Source organism: Micropterus salmoides, unplaced genomic scaffold (genome assembly GCF_014851395.1).
Source record: "Micropterus salmoides isolate LMB-PRFRI ecotype aquatic unplaced genomic scaffold, ASM1485139v1 Ms_hic_scaffold_4, whole genome shotgun sequence".
NCBI classification, from domain to species: Eukaryota; Metazoa; Chordata; class Actinopteri; order Centrarchiformes; family Centrarchidae; genus Micropterus; species Micropterus salmoides.
In genome coordinates this window covers 21,340,583-21,367,916 of record NW_024043372.1, presented here as the reverse complement: position 1 = coordinate 21,367,916, position 27,334 = coordinate 21,340,583, and the positions used below count along the sequence as shown (strand labels likewise).

At 40.2% G+C, this 27,334-nt stretch overlaps 1 protein-coding gene across 1 annotated transcript in view; it reads right to left on the bottom strand.

Moving 5' to 3' along the window:
• cacna1da (calcium channel, voltage-dependent, L type, alpha 1D subunit, a) overlaps positions 1-27,334 on the bottom strand; it is a 67,274-nt gene extending 39,940 nt beyond the window's left edge. Inside the window, exons 1-4 of the mRNA XM_038697627.1 lie at positions 27,014-27,334; positions 24,502-24,949; positions 21,252-21,357; positions 657-796 (exon numbers count right to left, since the gene is read on the bottom strand). Of these exons, the coding sequence (XP_038553555.1) occupies positions 657-796; positions 21,252-21,357; positions 24,502-24,803 (548 nt within the window). The 5' untranslated portion in view covers positions 24,804-24,949; positions 27,014-27,334. The remainder of the gene's footprint in view (positions 1-656; positions 797-21,251; positions 21,358-24,501; positions 24,950-27,013) is intronic.

Genomic DNA, 27,334 nt, shown 5'->3' with positions numbered 1-27,334 from the left:
TAGTGTGAGCAGGGGTCTTTGCATTTGACTGCATGGCAGATCAACCCTGCATGCCGCATACTGGCTGAGATCTGACCCAGCTATCCACTGGACTGTGTGTGCTAGAGGAGAGAAAGAGGAAGGAAGATGGAGGAGAAAAAAGATAAGCTGTGATAAGGATGAAGATAACTAGAGGAGAGTATGCAGGAGATAGGAATGAGGGCAGAGTGAGGTGGGAAAGTGTAAAGCAAGGTGTACAACCATTTGAGAGATCAAAATGGAAGGGAAGGAAGTATAGGAAAGTGCTACAGAGACAAACCCGGAGTAGGATGGGAGAGTGTGAGCGAAAGACAGACAGTGAGAGGAGAGGAAAGAGAAAATGGGAGGGAGTGTTGGAGAAGAGATGAAGTATGGAGAGATGGTGACTCACTCCAGTGGTGGTAAAGCTCTGATTTATTCTCTCTGTCTTTTCTGGGTCATATACTGTGGGTGTATGAGGGTCTCTATTAGCACTTGGAGCAGAGGCTTAAGCAACTTTAACTTTAACACTGACTCTCTCAGAAACACTGTAAACTGCAACTGTCAAACTGAGATCAAAGTGCAAATCCAAACCCCAAATACCAAAACCTCGCGACTGTAAAATAAATCAATTGAAATAACTGAGCTCGAGGACTTACCCTATGACGACAATGACGAAATCCAGCATGTTCCAACCGTTTCGCACATACGCATTCTGGTGCATCACCAGACCATAAGCGATAATCTTCAGAAAGGTCTCAATTGTGAAAATGATGAGGAAGGCATACTCAACTGTTTCCTGCAGACACACAGAAAAAAAGAGAACACATTTTAAATGTCTCAGAAACAGACGGAGAAGAAAGAAATCTTATGTGAACATTTCAATTCAGGAATGTGCTCAATAAAGTAAAGACAAAGCAACTTTTTGTATCATAAACCTGGCCCTGGTTGCACAAGAACGTTAGGAGTTTTAAGAACATTTTTATTTAGTAAGACTGTTTGGCGTTATGATTTAAGTGTTACTGTAAGGCCCTGACACACCAAACCAACCTCTCAGTCCAATAACTTACAAGATATATTCAGTGTTTTGCCATTGAATACACCACAAAGAATCCAGTGGACAGACAGCTGACCAATGACATGCATGTACCCTCTGAGTCTACATGACAGGAAAAAGCTAGTCAGAAATCTGGACTTGTAATTCAAAAATAACAAAACAAAACCTTTTTTCATTAGCTTGGAATATTAATTGAACATAATATTATATAACATATTAAGGTAAAAAATTGCTTAGCTTTGCATAGGTGTTGTTAGTCAGTTATCTCTTGCAACTCAGTATTGTGCCTTTGTGGAAGAGAAAAAGGCAATGACATAAAATAAGGAGAAAACGGCACCAAATGGATGAAAACACCCATTTACAAGGCTGAACAATCAGTCAGAAAACTCGCTGACCGATGCATGAATGTGTCCGAGAGAGGTTAAAAAAGGGACAAACACACTTTAAGTAAAATATTTCAGAGGATATGTAGAACCAGTGATGTAACTCAGCATTGTGCCCTTCTCCAGCTGTTTCAAAGACACAGAGAGAACACAGGAACATCAAGCCATCAGGCTGAGGTCGATTGGGAGGCACACATAGCTAGATAAAGGTGGTTTGTGCATGTTAGTGCAGTGAGGTATGTGGGATGCTGGTGGTGAACAACCACCAACAGGGTGATTCAGCTGTTTAGGACAGTCCTGGGACCTCCCTGGAGACACGAAACCACAGAGAGGCCGTCTTCATCCTTAATGCATGAGGCAGGTCCACGTAAACGCTGCACAAGGGCTGGTATTCATAACATCTGTCCATCATTTAGCTTTTCACATACGATGCCCATTGGGTTCTTATCATACACAATACAGAATACACATACACATGTATATTGTTATATACATAATAACCTTTTCTGCCTGAGGGAGTACTTAATCCCCTGCTCTGTGGGCACCATAAATGCAAGAGCACTGTGGGCTGCGGGGCTCGTTCCCAACAGTTTACTGCAGCTTGTGAGAAGCACTTAGCCCACAATAAGGGACATGGGCCTCTTTGTTACTGAAGTAAAAGGTTGAGTTAAGCTTAAGGCTGCTGCCACTATGACGGAGCAAGCTCGGGCCGTAGGGAGCAGAGAGAACAGAACGATTCATAAGAGGATGGAAGTGGCAGAGAGACAAGCGAACAATTTTAGAGGCATAACAAACCAAAAGGGCCGACAGTAAACTGCTGCTGCAGTAATCTGTTGGTGTAAATAAGGCTGCAGTTAGGTGGTTAAAAAGAACAAATTATTTGTTTATTATTATCATTTTATATGCCTTATATGCCTATATATGCAAAGATCTATAAAAGAAGTACCAAGACGTCGACATATTTTCTATGTAAAATCAGATTTAAAAAAAGATGTTTTCTCCTGTGTGGTCTATAGCCGCAATTGAGTAATAATTGTAAAGATACTGAAACCAGCAAATAATGTATTGTCAGAACAATTTTAGCTTTCCAAGGCAAAGTAAATCTATGCAAATTGCCACTTCCTGGTTCATAAAAGCATGTTAAATATAATAGCAAATGATAACCATTCCCTCTCAATTAAGCAGTAATTTATTCAATGATCAGCATGTTAAACTGTGAGCAGAAAGAGAAAGAGGGAGAGAGATAAAGAGAGTGAGGAAACAGGCCTTTGGGGATGACCATAAATATCTCTGACTCATCTTAGTTTATCTGTGCTGTAAAGAGACTTACTGTATGTAATGTTTCTTTTTCTCATACAGTATATGCATATCATCAGCAGTTAATATGTTCACTTCACTTCCTGCTCTTCCAGGTATACAACACAACATGATACATCACACACACACACACAGACACACACACGTTTATGTCCTAAAATGCACGCTGACATCAGATATTAAACTCATGCAGAGCATGATACCTTTTCCTCCTCAACCCCTACAGCTGTACAAGCTCCCTCCTCTACCGCAGGGTGAGTGTTCTTGTCTACAGGCACAACTCAGTTCATGTCACACACTAACAGATCTCAGATCACCATATGACAAAGGATGCTAACCCGCTGAACCATGCATTCCCCAACATAGTTCTCCATCTGATCGAGCCATACGGACAGCGGCAACGTAAACCTATCAAGAATTCAGATAGGCCTGTGTGCAACACTCACGAGGCTCTGTGCATCTTCATCCAGACTACACGCAGAAAATCACTAACTGAATTTTGTTCATACTAATAAAGAGTAGAAATGGAGTCATAAAAATACAATAAAACAGTTTGTCTTGCAATTACAGCACCATGGTTCATATATTATCATTTATTATCTAAATAAAGACTGTTTTAAACTGCAGCCTCCTGGAGTGAGACCAGGAGTGTCAAAACTAACTACATCCCTAAGCTATTTTCAATTCAATATTTATTATATCAACATGAAATACTGTGCTTGAATATTCATTATTGCTTCCAACCCAGCCATATCCCATCCACCCCTAATCAAGTCAAGTCAGGTCTATTTTATTTATATAGCCCAATTTCACATATCACAAACAATTAAGGGGCTTTACAAACTACAGCATACCAGCACCATCTCTCCTTAGACCCAAAATTCTGATAAGGACTGCCCAAAACAACTCAGGAAGAGCAACAATGAGGGATCCCTCTTACAGGACAGACAAACATGCAATAGATGTAGCATGTACAGAATAGAGGGGGAAACACCTAGCCTGGATCTGTCCAAAGGTAACAACAAAAACAACAAGTTGTGGGTTTTAGGATTAGTTAGTGCTGTTTTTTTAAATATGGTTTACATTTTTACATTCTTGCACAAATGACCAAACATGTGAATAATTAGCTTTAAAGTGCTGGCCATTGGATTTTTTTATAACTTTGGAAAGATCCAGGTTCCAGACACTGGAACCAGTTTCCCCGTTTCCAGTCTTTGTTCTAAACAACACTAATTGGCTGCTGGCATTAGCTTCATATTTAGCATACAGATATGATAGTGGTATTTACTGTATCTTCTGTAACTTAACTCTGAGCAAAAAACACAAATCTCCAAAATGTCACTGTCAAATGTTCTTTTACAGAAGAATATAAATATTAAAGGATAAATTAAACCTACAAAAAGACCTTACTAAATCTGATTTTATATTTTTCCTTGAGACGCTGAACCATTCAACTGTAAAATACTGTGCTGTAAATTACATTAAGAGGATCCAGATATTAATGTATTGGAGTAGTACCTTACTCTGCTTGTTCCTTAGAGACAGATTGAACAAATCTTGAGACCACAAACAATAGTGTCAAGAAAATACTATTAGCACAAACAGGATGCAAACTAACAAAGATCTCATAGATATGCACCAATAAATTAAATGTACCAGTCAAATAGGCAGGGCAGTCACCCTGACTGAGGGTCTGTAATAAATCTCAATGCTTTATGTTAAGTAATGAAGGCATGAGGACATTGGGAGGAGGCCAGTGACCATAAAATATCTCTATAGTCCATTACCAGCATAACAAATGGAAAAGAGAGAATGCTCATTGTATGGTTCAAGGTTGCTAGTTTATGCAACTATAATATCAAGCCAATTTTAACGTCATAATGTAATGTTATAGGATTAGGCTTTGATATACAATCCATATGTCATTCTCTAGTTTTGAGGAAAAGCTGTTCCAGAACATCTGCCAGAAACCACAAAATAAACACTATATACAGTATGTTAGCTATTATTTTCCATTATTGACTAATATTTTCTATTATTATATTATTCCATTAATTAGGTGTATTAAATGTCTAAAAATGTCAAAAAATCTTCAAATTTCTTGTGCTGGAGTTTAGGAGCAGATAACTCCTGAGTTTCAGGAGACGCTACAATTTTTGGATCTGTTTCTGCACACAATATATTTTGTAGGACTTCCCACATCACTCACCCGGCTACATCTCCCTCCCCCTTGCTCTCTCCATCTCTCGCTAACTCTCTTTCCTTCCCCTGTCTGTACAGATCAGTCAGTGCCATCCAGCCAAGCCAAGGGGGGTGAAGGCGGTCAGCATTTAGTGCTTCTTCACCGCCTACTCCTGCAGGTTTGCACAGTAAATAAGTGTGCTTGAGTGTGCAGTCTATATTGGGAAGCCTGTTCAAGTGTGTGTCACGGATGGGGTTTGTGTTCGTGTGTGTCTTTTTAATAAGGCCTGCTACTTTACTAGCTGATCCTAGGTACAATCATTTCACATTTTGTCAGAGCTGATTTATAATTACCTGCTATTTCTCATCAGGAAATAGTTGAATGTGTGTTTAATACTGAACAACTGATTAAATCCAATCAATAAAACAATAACAGCAGTGACAAAATGTCTTGTTGAAATCCAGCAATTGCGTTACAAAATGTAACACAATGTAGTGGACATCTGCTCTTATCCCCTGTTCTTTATCGCTCTGTATAGCCGAGCCCACATTTTTGTATGTACAGTATAAAAATGTGGCTTTGTGTGTAGTGCATGTGTACCCACAGGTTTAAATGTGTGTGTGTGTGTGTGTGTGTGTGTGTGTGTGTGTGTATGCGTGTGTGTGTGTGTGAAGCACTGTGGGGGCGGGCAGGAGTTGTGTGAGGATGTGAATGTCACTCTGCCAAGGAAAACACTTCAAGCGCAGGTCATCTTAAGTTTACCCACACTACCAAGTGAATGTCTTCACAAACAAACATCACACTGAATATTTGTTGCATAAGCTTGGTGATGTATTACTTAGTTTTGCCCTAAACTTACACCATCAGCACAGGAGGGAACGGCAATGTAGTCATTGAATCAAGATGCTTTCTCAGTTTGTGAAATGTTGCAGCTGTCAGAGTTCACTATCACTAGTATCACGGTGTTTTAAATAAGCCGTCTACGTTAAAGCATGACCTGTGCAGAGTTGCCATGTGTCTGACATCCAAAAGGATTCAATCAGCTGCGGTTGGAATGGGAATGTTAACAAAGTTTAGATGTGTCGTGATGTGTCAACTGAGCTCATTAGCAAAACCATTAAAGCTTCTCTTGATGTTGTTTACTTGTGCCAGTATTATGCAAATGAGTGTTACTTCAGAGAAAGAGGAAAATGGTGAATTCAAATCTGTAACGTGAATGCTGCAACACCTGACGTGGAACAAAGTATTTTCATGTCAGTCAAGCCCACACACTCCTATCTCTCATACAAATGTAGACACACACTAGAGCTGGACCTTCCTATAAGCCAACTAAGGGCCTGCCAGGGACCCCCAAACTCATGCATCGTTTGCTGAATTGACTGATCGTCCAACATGGCAACCCTAAGTTACAATGAATTGGTACTTGTTGTTGTCAATGTAATGCTAGTTACAATGATAGGGCGACAAGAGAGGATCTTTGTGTTTTTTCGGGGAACTCTGCTCCATCTCCACCATTTGATCCTGCTTAGTGGCCTTCAAATCTGTCTGACCGAGTAAGGACTGACTTGGTTTGCAGGGGTCTTTGATTTTTTCTATATATATATTGCTGAATTATTATCTTGATGTATAGATAATACTGTAAAAAAGAAATACAAAATCAAACTAAAATCTTTTGTGGAGTATTTGATCTTTCAGCTACATCAAGTAGTAGGTGTTTTAATGCTGCAGATTTGGAGCCACCTCTTTGTATAAAGTCTATAGGGACAAACACAGTTAATTCCATTTGCCAGTAGCAAACTAAGCATTCAGACAAAAACAAAGTAGCAGTAAAGCAAGTGCAGTCAGTCAGTTTTACTTTGAGAGTTTCAGTGTAAGTGTGAGTGTATTAAATTAGCAGTAAAAGAACTGTGGCCCATCATGTGGCTAGAGGTCCACATAAAATGCATAAGGGTTATAATTGGATACGGTAGCTGGTAGGCAGGTCCACCAACATTATCCTTAGGGCCCACAGATGTACAGGGCTGGCCCTGACACACACACACACACACCCTCTTAACCCTCTTGTTTGGCTCTATGTGATTCATCACAGTATACCTGTGAATGTTAGTGCTACATAACTGTACAATAAATCTGTAAGAACACAAATGTCAGTGCTTCCAGATCCATGGAAGGAAGCGCGTATGATAAACAGTAGCTGTCATGGAAACCAAAACAATGGCTGAACTCAGGAAATTAAAGTAAGATCCCAAAAGCCAAACTTTGGCTCTTCAGAGCCACCCCGCAAATCAACCAATCAGCTCGGCTCTTCAGCTTTATTGAATTTCTCGGTTGTAGGTTTTGGCTCAAGCAGGCAGTGGGAAAGGCTACACTTAAGTTAAATATTTTCACAAAGAAAGTATTGGATTACTAACTCCATGCAGTAAATATAGCATGCGTGCTGATGTGAGACAAAAACTTAAAATGTACAGGTATCTCCACCTCTCTGTCTGGGTTTATGACCGGTCTTTATTGTTCAGTCTACAAAAACTCTTTTCATTTTGATTTGGTGTCATCCTCAGTTATCATGCCTCGCATGTTAAATTCAACTCTCTCACTCTGTCGAGTTCAGTCTCCCTCACCTACACAAGCCCAGGCATTTGCACACAAGCACTCTCTCACACACACATACACACACACTGGAAAAGTAAGCCAAGTACAGATATGAATAAATATGTTAATGAAACAATTAAAGTTTAAATTTAATGGTAGCAAGTGATATGATAAAATGTACACATTTCGTCCATCAGCAGTATGTGAAAGATGAATTATGTTACTCCACTCTACTGCATTAGTGCAGCGCTGTAAATATGATACAACCAACATATGTTTTAACATCATGCCATGACCCAACTGATCTGTTACACTTCAAACTAAAGGAAACAAAAGATGAGGGAGTAAAACAACAATGGGAACCCAGCTTTCTGTGAGTGCTGACTCACTGAGGTGTTGAGTATGTACAAACAAATCTTTAACAACAAAGCTTCGATGTGAATTGACTGTATTAAATAACCATTGTCAGTGAACAAATCAGTAGCTTTTATCAGATCATCTCATTGGTGAGTGAGAGCGATGTTGTCTTCTCAGTCATGACACACAGTATGTTCAGTTGCTCATTAAAAGCATATTAAAGACTGCGAAAGCTACAGAAAAAAAAAATCATAACTGTCGTAAATAATAAGCTGCTGTGCTACTAATGTATGTGACAGTTTCTGATGTACGTACTAAAGTGCTTTTCAACGGTGATGCAACCTTAGTTTAGGAAAAAGAAGTGAACAAACAATACAGTCAGTGACTGCAAAACTTTGAAACTGGACTGAACAAAATTATTTTAATCAGCAGAGTGATTTAATGTAACAGGTACTATAGACACACTAAAATGTAGATTAATACATTTCAGTTTTAGTACCGTATCTATTTTTACATTCATTATTTATTTAAACAATTTACCAACCTATGTATTTACTGCTTTAGTATAATAATAATATTATTATTTATTATTGACTCTAGCGTTACTGTTACTTAGTTTTTACATAATGCTAATACATTACATTACATTTACATAATTTGCTAATACAACATTCTATATAATAATATTATTAATCTTTTAACTGACTTAGCCACAGATTGGAGTTTGCAACTGTAATTTTCCTGTCATAGAGAGATAATCATGGGCTCTTGAATCTAGTGTGGGTTTGATGCAAAGTCCACATATGTCAGAAGTACAGTTATGTTACATGGAAAATACTATTACATAACATTTGCATCACTCAAAAGAGAGAGTTAGCAGGACAAAACAATAAAGTATAAAGAAACTACAAAAACAACAAGATTCATTGAACATTTTGTTGTCACACATAGTATTCGTTAGTTGCTTTGTTTACGTATTGTTACGTATAACAATACGTTATTTAAAGTCTGAGAAACAAATGCATTAATTCATAAATCGTGTGTTGTTCCCCTTTAAGAAGGCCTGTTTGACGCTGCACTGTGCACATGCTCTGCAATTCTACTTAATGGCTGCTTTTTTACACAGTATCCACACAAAGCTACCACATCCCAGACTCTCCCTTTACTCTCTTTTTCTCTGCCTCTCCCCCTCTCTCTCTCTCCCTCTCTCTCTCCCTCTCCCTCTCTCTCTCTCTCTCTCTCTCACACACACACACACACACACACAAACAAATACATACCACACTCTCACACTTGCACACATGCAGAAATACACATTCAAGATAACAAGCAGGGACAGTGCAAGTGTGAGCCACAAATGAGCAGTTACATTAAGTGACTAAACACATACTTCTACCATCATCTCTATGGGAGTCCACAGTCCAGACGTGGCTGCTTGTGCCAGCCATTACACACACAACCACATACACACACACACACACATACACACACAGCCAACTCCTTCATCTGTCACTCTGTCACACACACATACTCATTTACACTACACATGCAGCCTAAACACTGGCACATGAACCTTAGCAGCACTCCTCATATGGGAATACGGGTCATCAGCTCCCACAACTTGAACAATAGAATATGATTACTACATCCAAACAGCTACATTAGGAACTTAAGGCCTAGTCCACACATATATGCGTATTTTTATAAACAGAGTTTTCCTCCTTAGTTTAAAAAAAAATTCTGTGTCCACATGAGAAACACAATTGAAGTGCTGTTAGGAGCATGCCAAACCAACAGGCAGCAATATAACCCTAACCATAAAGCCATGTTGGCCAATCAGAAGGCTGAAAAAAATATTTCTGGTAGGAAAGTGGAGTTATTCCTCAATATCACACTCAAATATAATGTTAGCAAAACTCAGTTTCCCCATCTACACGCCAACACTACAAAGAGTTTCTGCAAATCTTCACCTTAGCAGGAGTCTCAAAAAGGTTCGTCTTCAGTGACCTAAAATGCAGTTTGTGTGTGGATGAAAGAATTAAAAATACTATAGTATTTTTCAGTAGCGGGACTAAGGCTGTTAAAAACACATGATGTGATTGTAAATTTAGGTTGATTACCTGAAGGATTGTGGTGCATGTTGGCAAAAATTATACATCAAGCTCTGTGTTTTTATGTTTATCTGTTTGCCATTCTATGAACGAACAATAGGCACCGTTTAACTGGCACAGAGCCTGAAGAGCACTGCATAAGGTACAGTAGAAGAAGAAGAAGTAGGCTATGTATAGCAGTATATAATATGTGTTTTACTATTGTGATCTTGGTATGTTTGTGAGTGACTATAAAGTAGATACGTACTTAATGCAGAGAATAAGGCCTAGTCCACACGACACAGGTGTTCTTATAACCGGAGTTTTTCCTCCTTCGTTTAAAAAAAAAAAACGTCCACATGAAAACGTAAACAAACGCTATCACGCGCTGTCAAGAGCATGCCAAACCACCTGGGGAATCTACCACGAAGCGAGTTCAATGGTTTAACTAACCCTAACATATGCGATCGGGGCCCTGTTTCAGAAAGCGGGTTTAATGAAAACTCTGAGTAAGTTGAGCCCGAGATGAGGGAAACTCTGGGTTTTCGGTTTCAGAGAGCGAGATCAGATAAACTCTAGGTCTGTAACCCCGGCAACTTACGCTGTGAACCTAACCTGCTCGGGAGGTGGTTTACTTCAATTTACTCTAATCAACTCTGAGTATGTTTGATTGAAGCGCGTGCGTGGAGATGAAAAAAAGCCATCATCAATGGAGCTCCGATAAAACGATTCACCATGGCGGGTAAATAAAGGCAGAGCCTCCATTTTAATCGGGTGGAGCTAGAAATAAGAATGCGTGCCAACGCGGACCCTCATTGATCATTTAGCAGACTGGAATTTCCTTAATGAATGATAAAGTGCTACAGCCCATTACATTCGATTTTAAATAGGAAGGCTATATTTATTAAGCGGTACCCGACGGGATAAAATGCCGGTGGCAATCGGCTACCTGATTATGAAAATAGGTATAGATCAAATATAAGACACAGTTTACTCGTGAACCTGTGATTGTAAAGTCACAGTCACACCCAGCAGGTTAGCCTATTAGCCTAATTAGTTTTTGCAGTGGAAAATGTGTCTATAGGTTAAAGTTCTAGACGTCTATTTTACATTAATAAAATCTTGCTCATTTCGTATTTTATTAATGCTGTCAAAACACATGATAACTACGAATGTAGCAATCAATGCGACTACAATAGAGTGAGAGTCCATGTGGGAACAAATGACACGGCTCTTCAGCAGTCTGAGCTGACAAAATGAGATTTTAACCGTCTTTTTTACTTTTTAAAGCAGTGTGGAAAGTCCGTTTTTATCTCTGGTCCCATTCCCACAGTTGGTCGCGGTGCTGGCCGCTTCAGTAGACTCCTTGGCCTCCACGACTGGCTCCAGTCCGCCTGCAGGGCTCATCGTGTGTGTTATGTCGATAACTTTAATATTTTCTGGCAAAGAATGTCTCTTTTTAAGACAGACGGACTTCACCCAAACAAACCGGGCTCAGAAATGTTAGCTGCTCACATACAGCCTGTGGTGCGGTCCTCCCCTCAGGACTTACGTGAATGACTAATCATTCATGCAGCACACCTGGACACACCACCAGTCACTGAACAGATCTCTGCCTCACTGCCACAAACAACTGTCTCTATGATAGGCTGCAACCTATCATATTTGTTATAATTTATCGCCCCCCAAAACCATACACTGCACTTGGTTTTTACCCTGGGTCTCAGCATTTCCTCCTGTTTTTAGCTGCGATTCGCCTGTTACTCATGCCGCCTCACCAAGCTCCGTGTGTTCTCGCATCTTTAATGAACAAAGTGTTTCAAAGTTTTGCACATTCTTTCAGAGCCAAAGCCAACACCTGTCTGATTTCAACACCAACAATCTGGTCGATCACTTCAATCATATCTGCTTGTCGTCACTAAATATTGCTGCTCCTCTAAAGGTTAGGCCTACGTCTAAAGCTAGTAAGCAACCCTGGATAAATGACAGCATTCGCAGCCTAAAAAGAGAATGCAGGAAAGCAGAGCGCAGATGGAAAAAATCCAGTCTCCAAGTCCATTACCTCAGTCTGAAGGATTTATTAATTAACTACAATAACATGGTTAAGGATGCGAGAACACACTATTTTTCTGAACTCATTACTACACATAAACACAATCCCAGGTTTCTGTTTAAGACTGTGGATCAGCTGGTAAACCCAACCCCTCCTTGTGCCTCAGCTGGAAGTGATGATGACTGTGAATTGTTTTTATCTTATTTTACCAATAAGGTGGTGTCAATCAGAGCCTCTATTACCCCCGCGGCCTCTTACTCAGAGTTTCCTCACCAGCAACAAGAGAGTTTTAACCAGTTTTATCCCATCGACTTGTCTGAGCTTTTAAAAACAGTATCATAAATGAGAGTGTCCTCCAGCCCACTTGATGTAATACCTACAAAGTTTTTACTGAAAGTAATGGATTCTGTTGGGCCCCATTTGATCTCTGTTTTCAACAGCTCCCTATCTACTGGTTGTGTCCCTGATTATTTTAAAACGACTTGCGTGAACCCACTTTTAAAGAAACCTGGTTTAGATCCGTCCCTCCCACATAATTTTAGACCAATTTCAAAACTGCCTTTTATTGCAAAGATTCTAGAAAGAATTGTGTCCAAACAGCTGCTCACTGTACTGGAAAATAAAAAACTATTTGAAAAGTTTCAGTCTGGTTTTAGGAAGTACCACAGCACTGAGACTGCCCTGCTTAAAGTCACCAATGACCTTTTAATGTCTGCTTATGAAGGTATGTGCTCAGTCCTGGTACTCCTGGACCTTAGCGCTGCTTTTGACACCATTGATCACAACATCATGCTAGACAGACTGAGGCACTGGGTGGGGATCTCTGGTACTGCCCTAGAATGGTTTTCATCCTACCTGTCAAATAAGAAGTTTTGCGTGTCTGTAAACAACTATGTCTCTTCGTTCTGTCCAGTTAAATATGGTGTGCCTCAGGGGATCCATTTTGTTTTCCTTGTATCTGCTTCCCCTTGGACATATTATCCATAAACATGGTATTTCTTTTCATATTTATGCTGACGACACACAAATATACTTGCCCGTCAGATCCACAGACCCTGGAATGCTGAGTTCACTTACCGACTGCCTTTGTGAAGTTAAAAAATGTATGTCAAATAATTTCCTCCAGCTGAACTCAGACAAAACAGAAATCCTGGTCATTGGGTCCCAGCAGATGGCAAATCAAATACTGCCATCTGCTGGTTCCCTAGTAAATCACATTAAGCCTGTGGCAAAGAACCTTGGTGTCTGGTTTGATAGTAATTTAAATTTCGAGCAGCACACCACAAAGCTTGTTCAATCATGTTTTTATCAACTTAGAAATATAGCAAAAATTCCATCTATGTTAACTTTTAAGGACACCGAGACCATTTTACACGCCTTCATCTCATCACGCCTGGATTATTGCAACAGCCTTTTCACTTGTTTAACCCAAAAATCTACTGATCGACTCCAGACTGTCCAGAACTCAGCTGCCAGGCTTTTAACCAGAACAAAGAAATATGACCACATTACTCCTATTTTAGCTTCATTACACTGGCTCCCAGTATGTTTTAGAATTGACTTTAAAATTTTATTGATCACTTTTAAAGCTCTCCATGGCCTCTCGCCTTGTTATATTTCTGACCTTTTAGTCCCATACGCACCAGCATGTACCTTGAGATCCTCAGGCAGAGGTCTGCTGTCTGTTCGAGAATTTCGACTGAAAACTAAAGGGGACAGATATCAACAGAATGAATGAGGAGCCTGAGGCAGCTGTCTGACACACCGTGAACCTAACCGAGGAGGTTTACTGATCTAGGGATTATCTGATCTCGCTCTCGGAAACGGAAAACCCAGAGTTTCCCTCATCTCAGGCTTAACATACTCAGAATTTTCACTAATCCCGCTTTCTGAAACGGGGCCCAGATTACGTCGCAAGGCAAAACTCCCGGTTTTACTGTCCAACAATGCAACCGCCGTTTCTTAAAATCCTCACCCTGGCAGGGGGTTTCAAAAATGTTCGGGTTCAGTGACCTGAAAATACCCGCATTTGTGTAGACAGGGCCCAACAAAAGCAAACATATCAATGAGTGTGTGGAGTGTAGAATTATTCCAGTGAAAAATCTGATACAGACATTCCTAATCTTGATCTGAAATTTTAAATAAAAATGAAGACAACAATATCTTGAATCCTAAAAAAATGTTAAAAAAGCAAGATGGAGATTATTAGATGTCAGCAAAAAACAAAACAAAACATCTGATAGTCTTTGACAAGAACCACTGCAAAGTGGTGGATGCCTCTCAGTGGCTGGTTGTCACAATGAAGCACTTGGTGACTGTGATCTGTCAACAGGCATTGGCTGCGAGTCACAAATCTGGCACTGTGATGGTTGTTGGTATGTATTTACATCAGAAATTACTTCTTCTTTGTGGGTTGCTCATTTTTTCACACACAGTATGTGCATTTAACGCCTATAACAGAGTTGCATACAAATGTAACCTTTATTAACGACTCTTTGACATAGTATGGATTGTGTCTTGTTGGGTAACAGGCCTCAGAGTTTACTTAAGTCAGTGTTAAATTGTGCGTGTGTTAATTGACTGTCGATGTAAGCTTTAGGGGATAACTGATGATGGGTCTGTGTGATTAGTTAATCTGCTGTGTATTTGAACCTGTGACAGGAATTTCAGCTGCCTGCAAGTCTACAGATGGTGCTGACGAACTATGGCTAGTATAAGTTGAAATACAAAAGAGTGTGCCATAAATCAACTTTAAATGTTTCGTGCAACACAGGAATAAGTCTCATGGTGTGCTATGATGGTAATGTATTTCAAGACAAGCATTTTGTACCTGGTCAAACTTTGTCGTTTTTGATTTTTTTCAAAAGAAAGTGTTCTTACTAGTCAACACAGCAGCCATGTTTGGTTTCTTTAATCTATTTATATTCACTGTTAAAAGTAGTAGCATTTTGTGAGATTTGCAAGAATAAAAGTGAATGTAACATAAATGTACAAAGCCTGTCATCTCAATAAAATATGTGGCTTAAAGATGTGTCTCATAGTAGAAAAGAAAATTTACGAGATGGCAAGCGTGTAATTGTCATTACAGTTAACAAGCCTTCATCTTGAAAAAGGCGGACAGTTGTTCACAATAACCATCTCCCACCCTGCTCTCCTCTTCCTCTGTAAAGCACTTATTTCTCCTGATCTTGTGATATTGAATGTCAACATCAAAGGAAATAATTTTTTCATAATTAACCAAAATCCAAATATTGAATACGGTACTCAATAAAACCAGCCACAAACATGTGTCAGATGTGTGTTTGTCCATCTGTCTTGCTGCATGAACAGCATTAGCTACAATAAATTCACTTAAAAAATCTTCAGCAAAATGATTCATGTTTTAAAAATACGGACATCTTCAGCTGCAACAGCATCCAAATGTGACTCAAACTGTGAGTTCTCTGCTGGCATCCAAATGACCTCTTTATTGGTTAGCGCTACATGTTTGTGTCCTTTTGTCCCCAGTAAAATAAATAGCTTTGTGGCTCCAGAGTTATGCAATTACATTATTACAGGCAAACGCTACATGATACCAGACGCAATTTGCTGCGTGTTGCCTTACGAGGGATGAGACGTATGAATCACCAGGAAAAGGTCATTGTTTTGCTCAGCTACCTTCAGCAGGAGCTGCCTGGGGTGTTGAGTCTCAGATAGATAAGTCAGAAATGACCTTAAAGCAAAGGCAAGAGGGTTGCGCACTATTTGTCTGTCCCCTAGACAAGGTGGGTGCGGAGGAGAAACAGTCACGTGCAGGATGGGTTGTGTGTGCACTTCCTACTATTGCAAGGAAAGGAATTAACAAAGGAAGAGCAGTAAAGGAGAGGGGAATGAAGAAATGACTGAGTTCCTGACAGGGTTTGTCTTGTCCATGTGTGTGCATGCGTGCGCGTGCATGCGTGCACGTGTGTGTGCTCGCTACATCCTGTTACTCACTTGTGCCTCCTGGTGGTGGCAAGACCCCAATCTTTTGCCCTGTGTTCTGCCTGAGGAGGAAATTTCTTTCTATTTATAATGAGCTGCTGCATTTAACCAAGCCTTACTAACAAGATGGGCAGACTCATGCTATTCAGGCCTGTTCTAACTCACAGCAGCTCTGCAGCACCTCGGCAATGTGTGCAGAATGTGGTACACGCAAACAAACAGAGTTTATGTTGTAGGAATTGTTGCAATTTATTCATGTTTGACAAATTACCAATCATTTAAGTTCATATGTACAACAGTAATTTACATGGTTTATTGATTTAGAAGCGATTGAAAAGGTTATTTACAGTATGTAAAGGTTGGTGTATTACTATTTACAGTTGAAATTTACAGAAATGCAATTTTAAAATGTGTAAAATCTCATTTTATATTACATTTGTAATATCTGGGAATAAGTGACTATGACTGTCGCTTTCTAAAAACTGCAGACCTTTATATGCCTTTTGATTCACACACATGAAGGGAGTTCGGGGAGTTATCTGGGGGCAAGCAGAGCGTGCAACCAAAACCTTTTTTTGACCTCTCTCACTTTCTCTCATTAACAATTCTCACTGGAATTTGATTCATTAATTTGGTAACTTTGTAAATGGACAATTGTTCTTCTTTACAACCAATAAACAGTTCAAATTTACCAGTTTTTCCTGTGGAAGCTGTGGCTTTTTCATTGCAATCACAAAACATGTTTACAGAAGCGGACTTCATTTACCAAAGAAAGAAAAATGTAGACACCTTATCTCGTAATTATGAGAAACAATGTAGAATAATTTCGAGAAAAGACTGTACATATGAGATCAGTATCTCATAAGTACTAGAAAAGATGTCATACTTAGGACATCAGGATCTCATAATTACTAGATGAATATTAGTCTGTCAACATTGTAGTAAAACTGTTATCTATAACCCTTCTATAAAGTCTTCAAGCAATGAAAGGTCTGTTAACTTATAGTCTCTGCATTGGAAGTATCAACCTGATAACTCATCTTTCTGCGGCTTGTGCAGTGGTTCTACTGAGCAAACCAGTGGCCAATCAGTGGCACCTTTCTAGTTACATTTACTTCTCGTAATTATGAGATCTTTTCTTGTAATGATGACATCTTTTCTCATAATTACAATATAAGGTGTTAAAACATTTCTTGCTTTGGTGAATGCAACGTGCTTATACATATTAACTGATAATGCAAGTGAACTCAGTGGTGACTGTGGTGGCTGAACCTCAGACCTCGGAAAAATAATAATCACAAAATAACATTGGAAATGCAATTAGCTTATCTGCCCCAAAGTCAGTTTGAAGCCATGGATCATGGTTGTAGGGTTGTGAATTATTAGAATGATATCTTTATCAATCCATACTCTTTATCAATCCTTACTCTTATTGGCCCGGTTCTTTATCAATACTGTAATTGGCTCTTTGTCATTACAACACAATTACTTTGTTGTTGTTTTTACTATCATTTTCAAAAAAGAATAAATTCAGAACAGGATTAGAATAGATTAATGCACTACCAGACGTGTGTTTCTGAAGCGTCCCAGAAGCGGCTACCCGCTCATCTCCGTGGAGAAACGCCTAGAGTCATAGAGCAGCACATAGCAGATGAACCAGGCAGGAAGTCAGACAGAGAAATTACATAGTAAATCCTGTCAATTTTCAAAATATAACACTTTGTTCAGACTCCTGAAAGACTATTTAACTAAGTAGCCTACTTAACCATAGTAGGAAGCACAAAAATCAAGGACAAATTACCAAATCAACAAAATCGGAACAGGACAGCAAAATCAGACAAGCAAAACCGGAACAAGATAGGGTGTCTACATTTTTATTTCTTTGGCGAATGCACTGCGCTTCCATAAACATGTTTAGGTTTGCAATGAAAAAGCCTTAGCTTGACTCTTTAACAATTCCACTCGTACTAATCCACATAGAAAATGCTATTCCCGCGAGTAGAAGCACATAAAGAACAAATGAAAAACAAGTCAACAGCACCGCGCAGGCAAAACGCTCTGCTCATAAAACGCTTCTGCAATGCTTCCAGTGTGATTTGATGCTGCAAAGACGACGGAACAAAACCGCAACGCAGTCGAGGCCTGTGGAATCCCGGGTAATTCTTACTCATATGCTGCATGCGTGTGCGTGTTTGTAGAAGCTGTGTAGAAGAGAGTACAGATTTAGACATGGCTCTTTATTTTCTCAGCTGACCCCACCTCCGTATTTATGTTATCATGAGAACTGTAAACATTTTTGGTTCATTATGAAATTGTGGTGCAACAAATTAAAGTGGAACACTGAAACTGTCATCCATAAGCCTAGAAGTCAGCTTGTCCATATTACAGGGTTTTAGTGTCTTTTTGTGTTGAAAGTGACACCACTTTTGAATATGTAAAAGCCTGCTTGCAGTCCAGTGATATAATTTGATCCTTGCTTTACACATCAGTCCTTTCAGCACCACACCTCAGGTTTCATATCAGCCCTCAGTCCACCTGTGAGGCTGCAGAGCGGTGTGAAATGGCAATCTTCACTACAGCTTTACCTGCTGGCTGCTATAGCATAACAAGCTCAGCATTTTTCTCTCTAGCACTTCTCCTGTGACTACAGTGTACATTCTGTAGAACAACAAGGCCAAGCTGGCACACCTGCACTACAAAGTATTCTATTGTTCAACCTTTGCTGAAAAGGGAAAGACACTGCAGAATTAAACCAAAGTCCTGTGCAAGCAGTGTGACACTGTCTATAGCACTGGACAAGGATCAGCAAAAACATAAATAGTGCATCCATATAGGCAAATGGGGGCTGTTATGAATTTTGTGAAAAATTAAGCTTTGTCCTGACTATACTGAAAGGAAGCCACTATTTTATATCTCATCATCAGTGTGTCTCCTTAATGATCTTGTTCGTGAAGCATGTAAGCCGCATCAATGTTGCTGCTCAGTTCTTTACCATTTTATAGGCACTGCTCAAAATGTAGCATTCTGGTTCATTCATTAACGGCTGCATCCATAAATCCTATCTGTCAGGAGAGCTTTATTGGAATGGATTGACAAATATTACACACACAACAGGTTAAGACAACCGACACAATGGAGGCTTTAAAAGTGTTAAACTATCCATCACATGTTTACACACATAGCTTTGGTTTGCATTATACAGACTGACATGTAATGTAGAGTGTAGCTTCTTTCCTAGCAAGCTTAGTTATTTAGTTCGATGCCATTTGGTCATTACTAGAGTCACTACTGAAACGTTCCCAGACCTTTGGATGTGATCTAAACACAGGAGAATGTGAAGCTCTGTACATCTGAACATAAATTCTGACAACGCTCCAAATTTATTTACACTACAGCTGGGCTCCATAATGGCTGTGTAGAGCAGGTAGAGCAAATAAACATTGTACTTGAGATGCAACAATGCAACATTGACTTCCCTGATATTGATTCTGATACAAAAACTGAAGGACATGACCGATAACAAAACCAATCCGATATGATCTCTTTGTTTACTAATTTTAAATCAGTAAACACCTCTGTAAACATAATTAAATTAAAATACAATACACTAGCAAATACATTTTTGGAAGTTATATGCAACTGTCAGTATCGCAGCACCTCTGGTTTAAACATTAAAGCAACAACACATTAAAGCCTTCATATTAAAATGCATTTATTGAGAAGCACATGCTGAAATGAAACAGTGATGATTTGGCATTAGCAGAATTAGCTCCACAAAGAAAGCGAACGAAAAGAAAAGTATATTTAGCCTACCGTGGATGGGTCTTGTCTGGCAGATACCTGATTCGCTTAATAGTGTTAGTGTGTATTGGTCAGGTAAGATTGGTGCAAAGCAAAGACAAAGAGAGAGCTGGGGTGTGTGTAAAAACAAGTCCAGCAAATACAAAAGGTGTTTGCACAATCAAATCTATATGACTCGTCTTTAACCTATATTGTTGCTGTTTTTATATTCACATTAGGAAGAAAAATGCAATTCTTGTTCCATATTTTGTATGCAAGTGTGCACATTTTCTTCCAGTTCTCAATATTAGGACAATCCAACCCTTTCAAACTTCACTCCCAACCTAACCCTGACAACACACTGTATGGTATGTACAGTAACACTGTATTAGACGCTGTAATGTCCCCGATGGCCCACTTTCCTCTGATGCACCACTGCTGTGTAAACAAATACCCCGAGGTCACCCTCCAGGAGGTCAAACTGAGAAGCAGTACACCTTGCGTCTTAAAAGTAGACCAGACACACTTTTAAGGAAAGCTGTAGCTTATCTTGCGCAGCGGGTTCAGCAGCGAAACTGACAGAGGAACACTCCCGCCGTTTTTTTACGGCATGCTGATAACCTTTCCCTAGCATGTTCCTGCTATCAGACGAAGCTTTCAAGATCATGCAAATGTCTACAGACACGCTGTATACACTGCCCATGAATCATTGAACATTACAGCTTAACTCTGCTCATGTTAGGACCACATTCTGCATGTACGTCTGGCTTTTGGAGAGTGTGCTCATCCTCAGCTGTGGAACAATGCTTACAACACTACATCACCCATAATTCATCACACAGACATAAATGCACAAGGTGCACAGAGTGGTGCAATGACGATAAATTCTAAAAATAGCAAGCTGAATAAAACCTCTTTACACGGGAACTATGACATGATAAAGCACCAATGAGGGTAGTTGTCAAAGTGTTTCTCTGTGTAGGCACAGAACATACTTCATATCTGCATGATAAAGTAATATACTGAAAGCAACGTCTTACTATTACTGCAAAATCTCAGACTATATATTTATCTCAAGAGGGCAATACATTACAATATGTCAACCGAAAGAGGATTATGAAGGAATAATACATTTTTAATGCAACTATTTAATAAATAAAGTAGGTGAAAGCTAAACAAACAAGATGACAACAACATACACTAGAAGAAAACTTCCATTCTTTTTCTCCTTGTCCCAAACAAAGCACAAAATTTTTTTTTTTTCATATTCTTAATAAAGAATTTATTCATTCCTTAAGAGATAACAACGCTTAATTCAAGCCAGGCAATAAGAGATTTTGACAATGTGAATTCAAAAAGAACATTTAATTACTATGCAGAGCAATATCCGTCTCTCTTTGACTGCAACTACTGAGTGTAAGCAGCAGTACCAACTGGCACCAAATGAATAAATGGATTATAATGACATATGCTGACTACTCACCAGGTCGTGGTTTGTGGAGTTGGAATCATCTTCAGGGAAGGGGACATAGACAGCTAAGGCCATACAGTTGGCAAAAATAGCAATTAATATAAAGATATCAAATGGCCTGAGAAAAGAAGTTAAGGAAGACATGACAGAAAATTATGTAACATAGCAAGAAGAAACAATAAAAAATCGCCTACACTATTTGTAACTAAACTATTCACAGAACACTAGACATGGAAACTAGTTAATGTATCAGAGGTCACTGCCTTGGGTTTTAAATGGCAGAACAAAGCCATACAGGATCTGTAAAACGTTTTAACAGAGAAACAAACATCTTAAATATAGTTGTCTTGACACTTTCTTCACACTCTTATGATCACTGACACGGTATTATAACCGTAACTGTCAGTACTGCACTATTGCATGCCGTCCATGCAGAATAATTTGAGACTCTTGATACAGCCACAGATGCATTTCCCAAAGTGTACCAGTAGTACAATAAATCCCCATTGGCTTTTTTTTCAACAAACACACAAGGGTGGATTATGAAATGTATCTTTGCGATTCACTTTAGGCAATCTCCTTTATAACATCTGATGGCTTTTGTGATGAAGGCATCTGCTTAATCAACAAACCCACCAGACTGTCACACTGCTGTGCTGTCCCTTTATCTATATACCGGGCTAGTATTGTGGGATTTAGTAACGAAAAGTTCACTTCATCTTTTGTGCAAGAAACATGTTTTTTGTACCTCAGTTTAACATAATTTTTTAAGTTGGGCCCAGGAGAAAGATTCAAAAAGTATATAAACTACTGTGTGCTTATCTATATAATGTGACAGCTCTCCTGCTTGGTCCACACTGATGTTGCTTTGCTCGATACAGGGCATAGCTGCAGAGCAGCAGCCAGTCCACAGGCAGATCTCCTCACATCACATTGCTTTTGATTTCTTTTTCTTTGTTTTTACAGCATCCATGCAGCACATTTTCACTCATCCACTCCCTACACTACAGACTTTACAGATTCCTCCCATGGGTTTTGTTGGTTTTGCATATATTGCTGTAAATATAATATAATAAAATACAAATTAATGACTTGTTATTTAGTTCACCCGTGTGTCTCCTGTTATTGTTGCAGTCCAAGAGCTAGGCTGTGAAAAATAGGGGCTCATCCAAAACTTTCTGGGTTTTTTTCCCTCCTCACGGCCTTAGCAGGTGGAGATGGGAGTTTGTAATTTGTGAATGAAGTGTGCAATCAGTGGAACTTGTCTCTGGTGCATCAGAACCATGTGTCCTGAAGTGAATGAAGGAGAACAAGAAATCAATTTTGAAGGCTAACTTGTTTGAGGATGGAGATCTTAATGTCATGGTGCATCCTTTCAGGTCTGCACCTGGTGTTGCTGGCTTAATTCTTGGTCTAACTTTTCAGCAGCAAAAGGAACTGCTTTTGTTACAGTTACAGCACAGTACCTTCAGCAGCAAGTGGAAAGGACGAAGTGGATTGTTGAGAAAATAATGCACGAGACAGAACTTCAAATGCTGTATTTAGAACAGTACAAACCAAGTCTGATTCGTGATGGTAGGGTCACAGTTGGCTCAGTTTGGGGTGTTGCTCCTGTGTCCTCAGAGTTGTCAACGCAGTTTGATGTGGCTGGCAATTTGCGTTTGGTTCCGAAGGTTTTTGAGAGCGATCCTGACACTTTCTGTTCGCTGTTTGAGCGTGTAGCTGACAGAAGGAATTCAGTACTTGTTGCTGCGTGTTGCTGCAATGTGAGTTAACGGGCTCAGGAAGGATACTGTTCCCTTGCAGTGAGTGAAAGACGAAGTTATTCTTCGGTTAAAGTTGCTGTTTTGAAAGCACACGAGTTGGTACCAGAAGCTTACAGGCAAAGGTTCAGCACATGGAGATTGCAAGGGAGTTGGAAACAAATTTGAATCTGTGGTGTACGGCTCTTGAAATTAAAACATCTGATTTGTGCAATTGAATGGTTTTGGAACAGTTTGAAATGTCTCTGCCAAGCAATGTTGCCACCTACGTTAATGAGTGTAAAGTTAAAACTCCTGCCGGGGCCGCTGCACTGGCAGATTAATTTGTTTTGACACACAAAGTAGCTTTTGAGTCCCGTGCCTGTGATGCTTGTGTCAAGGTGCATTTGAGAAAGTGGTTGGATGACTGGCCGGCTAGGTCAGAACAGCTGTCAGGAGGACAGTCTGATGCTTAAGTGTGTAACTATTGTAAGGAAAGGCGGCAATGGAAAGCTGAATGTCCGGCTATAAGACCTAAGGGCAAGCATCATGGAGATGTGTATGTGATATTTGCTGCGCTGGCTGCGTCCATTCAAACTGTGCCAGGTTCTGCTTTGTCCTGTGGCCAGGTAGATGTGAAGGCGGGTAGCCAGGCTAAGATTCCAGAATACCAACCATTTGTGTCAAATGGCATTCTGTCATTGATACAGAGTTCTGTAAGGGTGCCAGTTAAGATTATGAGGGATACTGGTTCCTTGGATTCATTTGTTTTGGCCTCAGATTTGCCGTTCCCATGAGAGTGATACTGGTGATTTGGTCTCTGTCCGTGTTATGGGTCTGCAGGTGTTCCCAATTCCATTTCATAAATTGTTGCTGGAGTGTGATTTGGTGAAAAATTGCTCCGCAAGTAACACTGCTTACACAGGGTAATGGGAGACCTTGTAATGCACAAGCGTTGCCATTGGCCAAGCTGTGCACTAGTGCACAGTATTTGGGGTTTTGCGCTTGGTTTACAGCCCCATGCCCTTATTGTTTTTTTTTTCCAACAGATTGGTCTTCCTTATCCACTTCCGGCTTTCCTTTCAAGCTCTTAAATTTGCTTCTCTGGGCATCGGGTGTTGATGAGTTGAGGGCAGTGCAGAGTGGAGTTAGAGAGTTATTATTCTAATTATTTATTTATTTTATTTTACTTTATTAATCTTATTAATTATTAATTATTTTCTCTATTAATCATTTGGCCTACAGATCAGAAAATAGTGAAAAACACAGTTTCCCAGTGCCCATGGCGACGTCTTCAAATGTCTTGTTTTGTCTGACCAACAATCCAAAAAGCCAAAAGATATTTAATTTGCACTAGTAGGAAACAAAAGAGACTCAGTGGCTCTCAAAATAGTAGCTGATTCTGTTCTACTCGATTAATCAATTAAACATTTCAGCTCTATGAATGAGTAATAATCTTTGGTCAAATCTCAACAGTCAAACATGCACCCACCACCACATTAAGCCACTGTAAAGGATACTTCCACTCCACCAGGCTGATGCAGGCCCTGCGTATGGGGTTGTTGAGGTTGAGGCAGAACAGAGCCCTTGGTGGCCTGCTGTTGGCGTTACTGCCCTGTTTCTTGCTTTTGGCATACTGCTGCCGCTTCTTCTGTGCCAACGCACCTGCCGGGATGGTAGTGGACGCTGGGGCAGGCAGGGCAGAAGTAGCGGGTGGTGCCGCAGGGGCTGGGGCTGGGGCTGCAGCAGGGGCAGGTGTTGAGGCGGGAGGGGCCTCTGGGGCAGTGGGGGCTGGGTCTGGGGCGGGCCCGTTGGCGCTCATGGTGCTGGCGTGGCTCTGTGAGGAGCATCCAGCAGCATGGATCTGCCAGGGTAGACAGGGAGGCTAGAGAAGGGCAGAGTAGTCTGACCAATGAGCTGGCACGTCACCAGTGGGAGCGACTCTGGTGCTGCTGGCATAATTTGCCTCTGAGAATGAAAAAAGGGTGAGAAGAGATGGCATTAGTACATTTTACACCTTTTAGAACAATAAAAGATATTGATATTGCTTTTAAGTGTGCGCAGAGCACGTTACATCTGTCCTCAAATCACTACAAAGTACTGGAAGACTTCTTTTCTGCCTGACAATAAAGCTCTGAATGGCTTTGTCCCATCATCATTTGCTTAAAAGCTACTCAGAGCTCTCTATCTTATTCTGATATTCTTAATTATGCTTGAGTCAATTTAATGTCTGGTGAAGCTGCTTTTAGTTTTTATGCCTCTAGATGCTTGAGGCTTATTGAGGAACTGAGATGTTTCCATTCTCCTTTTACAAAACCTAAAACAGTTCTTCTTTTATTGCTTTTAAATAATGTGCAATACATTGTTTGTAAGTAAATATTCTAGACATGGACATTAAATTACACACACATACAAAGTGTTGAAGATGACAGAATTAAGTCAATAAATCTTGGACAGCTCTTTGCTGAAACTAACAATTCATTTTATTATTGATCAATCTGCTGCTGATTATTTTCACAATTAATCATATAGTCTATAAAATGTCAAAATTTTGAAAATTGCTCATCACATCTCATTTCCCGGAGCCCAAAGTGATGTCTTCAAATTACTTCTTTTGTATGACCAACAGTCCAAAACCCAAAGACTCTTAACTTATTGTCATAAATGACAGCAAATCCTTCTTTGAAGACACTTGAAAAATGATAAATCAATTATCAAAATAGTTGACAATTAATTTTCTTTCAATCAGCTAATCAATTAATGGACTAATGTTTGCAGTTTTACAGCTTACTGAACTGCACTTGTCTCTTGAAGTCTAAAGAAGCGATTAATGTTTCTCCTCAAACATGCAAATTAGATAATTCCATGTCATAACATGTGAAATCTTTCCTGGTGTATACCGTTCCTCAAACTGTGAAAATAATGATATATCCAACTGAAGTTGAGGTCCTATCCTACAAGAATGGTGGCAGGTTGGCTTGATGTTGCCATCAACAGCCCAAACAATCCAAAAGTTCCTGAACGTGATATATTATGAGAAAAATAAAGGCAGATGACATCCCGCTCCAGCCAAAACACACACACACACACACACACACACACACACAGACACACACACAGACACACACGCACAATTTAAGCTCCAAATTCAGGGCTGCCACTCTCAGGCATCACTCTGGTCACATCAGTTGTATAAGTCCTTGAACTGCGAGCAGGCCCCGCAGATGAAGAAACAGAAAAGGTCACACTGCAGTGATGGGAAGAATGAATCTTCATATATTGCACATAAAAATCTCGTATGAGTGTAACTGTGACACAAGGCTGAACATCTTGTGGTGAATTCGGGCTGCCAGCTCTGCATCTCCTTTGTGCTACAATGCTGCCTCCATATAGCCGAGGCTAGTGCAAGCTCAACATGTGAACAATGCGTATGAAATGCGCTTATTTTGGAATATTAATTTCACTGCTGCATCGACAGCGTCGACCGTGTACCCGTGATGAGAATGAACACTGACATTTCCACGAGCGATTCGAGACAAAACAGCCATCATCAGGCGTCCTCACATTTCTCCTTGGACACCACCAAGGTGGGATATGGTGAAATCCCCCCCCAAAAATGATGTGAAATGACAGCCCGACTCCGGGCGCTGGTGAAAATTGAGCAGCGCACAGCCGTCAGATGGTCCTCGCTGCTCAGCAGAAACAGCTGGCAACGTTTTTACAACAAACCTCAATCTCTTATACTCGGGGGCTAATATAGAGGACAGTCCACATGACCAGAGCCCTCATCGGTTTGTAGAAAAGGTATCAGCACAGACCGTGCACTATTAAAATGTATTAAAATGTAGGCTGTTATTTCTCCTCTGAATCCGCAAAACATGACAGCGTCGCGAGTAAAGTGGCCATTAATAACTGCTGTCCTCTGACAATAAAGAAAAAGCATCATCATTGCCTGCATGCAGGGGAAACGCAGCTATGCTAAGAGGCTAACTTCAGTTTGTGGAGCAGAAACAGCACCGTGCAGCAGGCTACCTTTTCTGAAGACTTTACAATTCAGCCGCGGTCCTCTCCGCTCGGTGACACGGGTCCGGTGCTTCGGAGGGCGAAAAACGCAGGTCCGGACTGAAAAGGCGGTTTAAAAATCATCAGCTCCGGCAGCGGGAGGCACACATGAAGCCTGTGCATTAATTAAGCTCTTCCATGGTGATCGTGGAGATCTGGAGACAGGGAGAGTGCGCACCAGACAACAGAGCATCCTCGTCCGCTGCCTGCTTATCGTCACGGCGCCAGTAAACAGTGAAACGAGTGCACACCAGAGAGCAGGCTCCCCTCCTTCTGGCCCCGACTCTCCTG